The sequence below is a fragment of the Triticum aestivum genome, chromosome 1A (assembly GCF_018294505.1).
Source record: "Triticum aestivum cultivar Chinese Spring chromosome 1A, IWGSC CS RefSeq v2.1, whole genome shotgun sequence".
In the NCBI taxonomy this organism is placed as follows: domain Eukaryota; kingdom Viridiplantae; phylum Streptophyta; class Magnoliopsida; order Poales; family Poaceae; genus Triticum; species Triticum aestivum.
Genome location: NC_057794.1, coordinates 569470890 through 569474576, shown reverse-complemented (window position 1 = coordinate 569474576; position 3687 = coordinate 569470890). Strand labels below are relative to the sequence as shown.

General features: G+C 48.9%; 1 protein-coding gene across 1 annotated transcript; it reads right to left on the bottom strand.

Moving 5' to 3' along the window:
- Nucleotides 1-71: 71 nt before the first annotated feature.
- On the bottom strand, nucleotides 72-1584 carry LOC123052662 (phospholipase A1-II 7). Its single transcript, XM_044475981.1, has 2 exons — nucleotides 1003-1584; nucleotides 72-801 (listed from the first exon to the last, which is right to left on the bottom strand). The coding sequence occupies exons 1-2, from the start codon at nucleotides 1582-1584 to the stop codon at nucleotides 193-195; spliced, it is 1191 nt and encodes a 396-aa protein (XP_044331916.1). The 3' UTR covers nucleotides 72-192.
- Between the last annotated feature and the right edge of the window lie 2103 nt (nucleotides 1585-3687).

Sequence of the window (3687 nt, the reverse complement as noted above, 5' to 3'; positions counted from 1 at the left end):
AACATGTAGTTTAACATGACAAGACACACAACAAGCACAACCGTTGACGGGTAGCCCTGGCTATCATAAACTCAACAGTATTGCAAGCCACAATGTTTGAAATGCAAGCACACAACTAATTAAGCACCGACATTTATTGTAGATATTATAGGCCTTATCCATGGCCGACGGTGCATTCATTTTGCCACTTAATTAGACTTCCTTGAAGTCATCAAGCTTCCAGTGGCCATCAGTGCCCTTGACCATCCACTTGTTCTTTGCCACATACCAGTTTGCCGGCACCGGGTATTGGTCTTTTAGAACATTGACTTTCTTGTTGACCAGCGCCACATCACGGTCCACCACCAGCTTGAAGTCCATGCCATCGCCCTTATCCCCGGCGACGCCGTGCAGGTAGCACTCAAGGTTGTGATAGGTATCCCTGTTATTTGGGTACAGGTAGGGGGATCGGTTAGTGTTGATAGGCACGGTCGCCGTCGCAACATCCACATACCCTAATAGCGGCCCTGGGAGTGTTGGGATGATGTCCGGGGCGTTCTTCACATGGATTGCGTGTAGGTCGCGGAACGAGGCAAATGCGGACTTGAATTTGTTGTTCCCCACCTGTGGGCTCGCGAACATGATCGCGGTCACAGGACGTGGCAGCTGTTTGGAGGAGTCTAGGGGGACATTGATGCTGTTGGCGACCATGTCGACGGTGTTGAGGATGGCGAGCGAAGCACCGAGGCTATGGCCGGTGACTGTTATGCTAGTGACCTCGTCCTTGTGCAACTCCATTAGCCTCCGCACCTCCTCGAGGACCTGCATGCTTGCATGCGCGCCAAGACAAATTTCGCCTTGAACGATTTCTGGTATGTATAAGCTTTAGGAGGAGAATTTTGGTACTCCCTCCGTCTTAAACTAAGTGTCTCAGGCTTGGTATCACTTTGTATTAAAACTAACATAAAGTTGAGACACTTATTTTGAAACGAAGGAAGTATGATATAAGTAAATATGGTTCACCTGATCTCTAGCGCTGGCCTTGTTGTACATGGAGTCTCTGTCACTGGACGTGTACACGGACAGAAATCCACGGTGCACCATTGCGCCCGCGTTGGTGGCTGCGTAGGAACCCAGCACCGGCGCCGCGGACACCTGCAAGATGTCTCCATCGTTCGCCGTCTCTGACTGCAGCACGGAGCCGCGCCATGCCACGGCGATGTCGCGTCTCCCCATGGCCGCCACTCCCTCGTCCGTCGCCACGGCTACGAAACCCATCCAGTTGGACTCGAGCGGCCCGGTGGCGTCCGGACGCCCAGAGGCCGCATAGAGGAACTTTGTGACGCTGTAGTACTCAGGGTGGGACACGGTGGAGGCGGCCAGAACGTCGGCGCGGCTGTACACGCAGGCCCCGCGGTGCGGCGAGCGCTCCTCGTTGTTGAACCCGTCGTAGCTGGCCGATGCAAGCTCGCCGTAGGAGATGAGGAATTCCCGGAGGTCGGCATCCAGCGGATCTAGGAGCCCGGCCCACGACCGAGCGCCATGGAGCTCGCGCCACCGGCTGGCGATGCTACCGACGACTCCAGGCTTCATCGGCGACGACATGACACTGGTGGAAAAAGGGCCTTTGGTCGCGGTTCGCAACTGCCATTAGTAGCGGTTGCGCAACCGCGACCGAACGGGCGCGACTAAAGGCCCCTCCCCTTTAGTCGCGGTTGCTTAAGAACCGCGACTAAAGGCCCGTCCACGTGGGCGCCAGGCGGTCGTCGGGGCGGAGGACCTTTAGTCGCGGTTCTTCTGGCCAACCGCGACTAAAGGCCGCCGCAGGTTTAGGGTTTTAGCCCCCCCCTAAACCTGTTTTCTGTTTAATTTGTATTATTTTATTTCTTTTGTGCTTTATTTTAATTTTGAAGGAGTTTCACATATTCTACGGTACTACATACATGCATATGAATGTACAATTTCAAACAAATTTGAAATTAGAACCAAAAAGAATTCAAGAGGAATATACAATATATATTCAATATCATCGGATGACCATATACAATTTTGAACAAGTTTCCATACATAATTTAATGCATATAAAGTTCTACGTCCTCGTAATGGTGTTCTCCTTTAGGATGGAGAACTTCCCTCCTGAACCATCCAGCTAGTTCCTCTTGAAGTGGTCGGAAGCGAGCTTCTGGACTAAGCATCATCCGGAGGTTATTCCTCTGAGCATTGGTATCACTCGGAACCCGCTCAGAGGTGTATCTCCGGATCATCTCACAGACATAGTATGCACATAGATTGGTCCCCGCTGGCTGAATATCCTCACCATTCTTAGCCTTTGACCTTTTGAATTCTAGCTCTTTTTTGAATTCACCGACCTTTGTATCTACGAACCGTCTCCAAACCCTAAGAGGCAAAGAAAATTAAATGAACAAGAGAGTTATTAGTTACCTGATATTAGGAAATGAACGAAATAGGCCGATCGATATAGAGCGCAAATGAATGAAAATAATTACTTCTGCAGCATTCTTCTCATGTCGCCCCAAAGCTTTGGATCCTTATTCAGAGAGTCGTGGACGAGACATTCTAAGGTGTCAACTTTAATTACTAGCAGAATCCAGTGGAACATGCGGACACGATACATGCACAGTACGTCATGCATAACTCATCGATTAGCCGGCCACATACCATGCATGGAGTAAATAAAAGAGAATGTGCTCCAGACAGAAACACTCACCCAAAATGGTAAGGAAATAGAATATCACTTTTGAGTTCCTGCTTTGTAAGAAACTGCCACAGGTCTGCCTCCATGTCGGCGGGGTGATGCTCCAACACATATTCATTAATGATGTGTGGGTCAATGAACCCAACATCATGGATGTTCCTTACTCTGCATTCCTTAATCTTCATTCTGCATGTATAATAGCGGACACAACAATATAGTTAGGACATATATATAGTGCAGGCAATATGAACGAGATGGGGTAGAAATAAATCACTTACAGAACTTAGCAACTGATGATAGATTTGTCGAGCTCGCGCAGATTGAAAAGCTGGAACAATTCACTCAGATGAATTTGTACATAGTAATGTTTGAAGTGATGCTCATATCTAACTTCCGCATAAATATATTCTTTGGCGTTTTTATTTTTTATGTAACCCTTGTACCATTTCAGCAGACCTTTCATTTGTGGAGGTAGATCCTCTTCCTGCGCAGGCTCGACGAGAGGCCCATTCTTCACATATGTAATTACTACCTCCTTCACTGGCGCCTCATCAAGGCCTAACAGTTCACGAAGAGTAATACCTAAGTTGGCCGCTTGTTCTCTGGCACTCGTTACAGTCAATCCATGTGCTGCCGCAGCTGCTATGATATCGGGGTCATCCAGACCGGCGGCTTTCACTATAAGCGGGGCAATCGATTGTTTACTTTGTTCCCCGAGCTGGGCAACTCGTTTCCCGCTTTTTTTACTTTCTAATTCCGTTTTCTCGGCCTCCTCCAAGGCTTTGTTCTCCTGGTTCTCCGCCCGCTCTTTCTTCTCCTTCAACATGAGTGCCTGCCTACGAAGTTCACGTGCATAGTCGTCAGGCAGATTCTTCGCGGCTTGGGACGGTGTGCTCAAAAATGACTTAGCCCACTTCTTTTGCTCATCAGAAAATACTGGCTTGGGCTCGGGCTCTCTTTTCTTCTTGCAGTCCCCCTTCCATTTCTCATGA

Bases quoted from the DNA above. Each gene is read 5' to 3' on its own strand.
- LOC123052662 (XM_044475981.1), bottom strand. From the start codon at position 1,584: ATGTCGTCGCCGATGAAGCCTGGAGTCGTCGGTAGCATCGCCAGCCGG. The intron at 802-1,002 runs GTGAACCATATT...GCAAGCATGCAG, and splicing joins AGGCCAGCGCTAGAGATCAG to GTCCTCGAGGAGGTGCGGAG.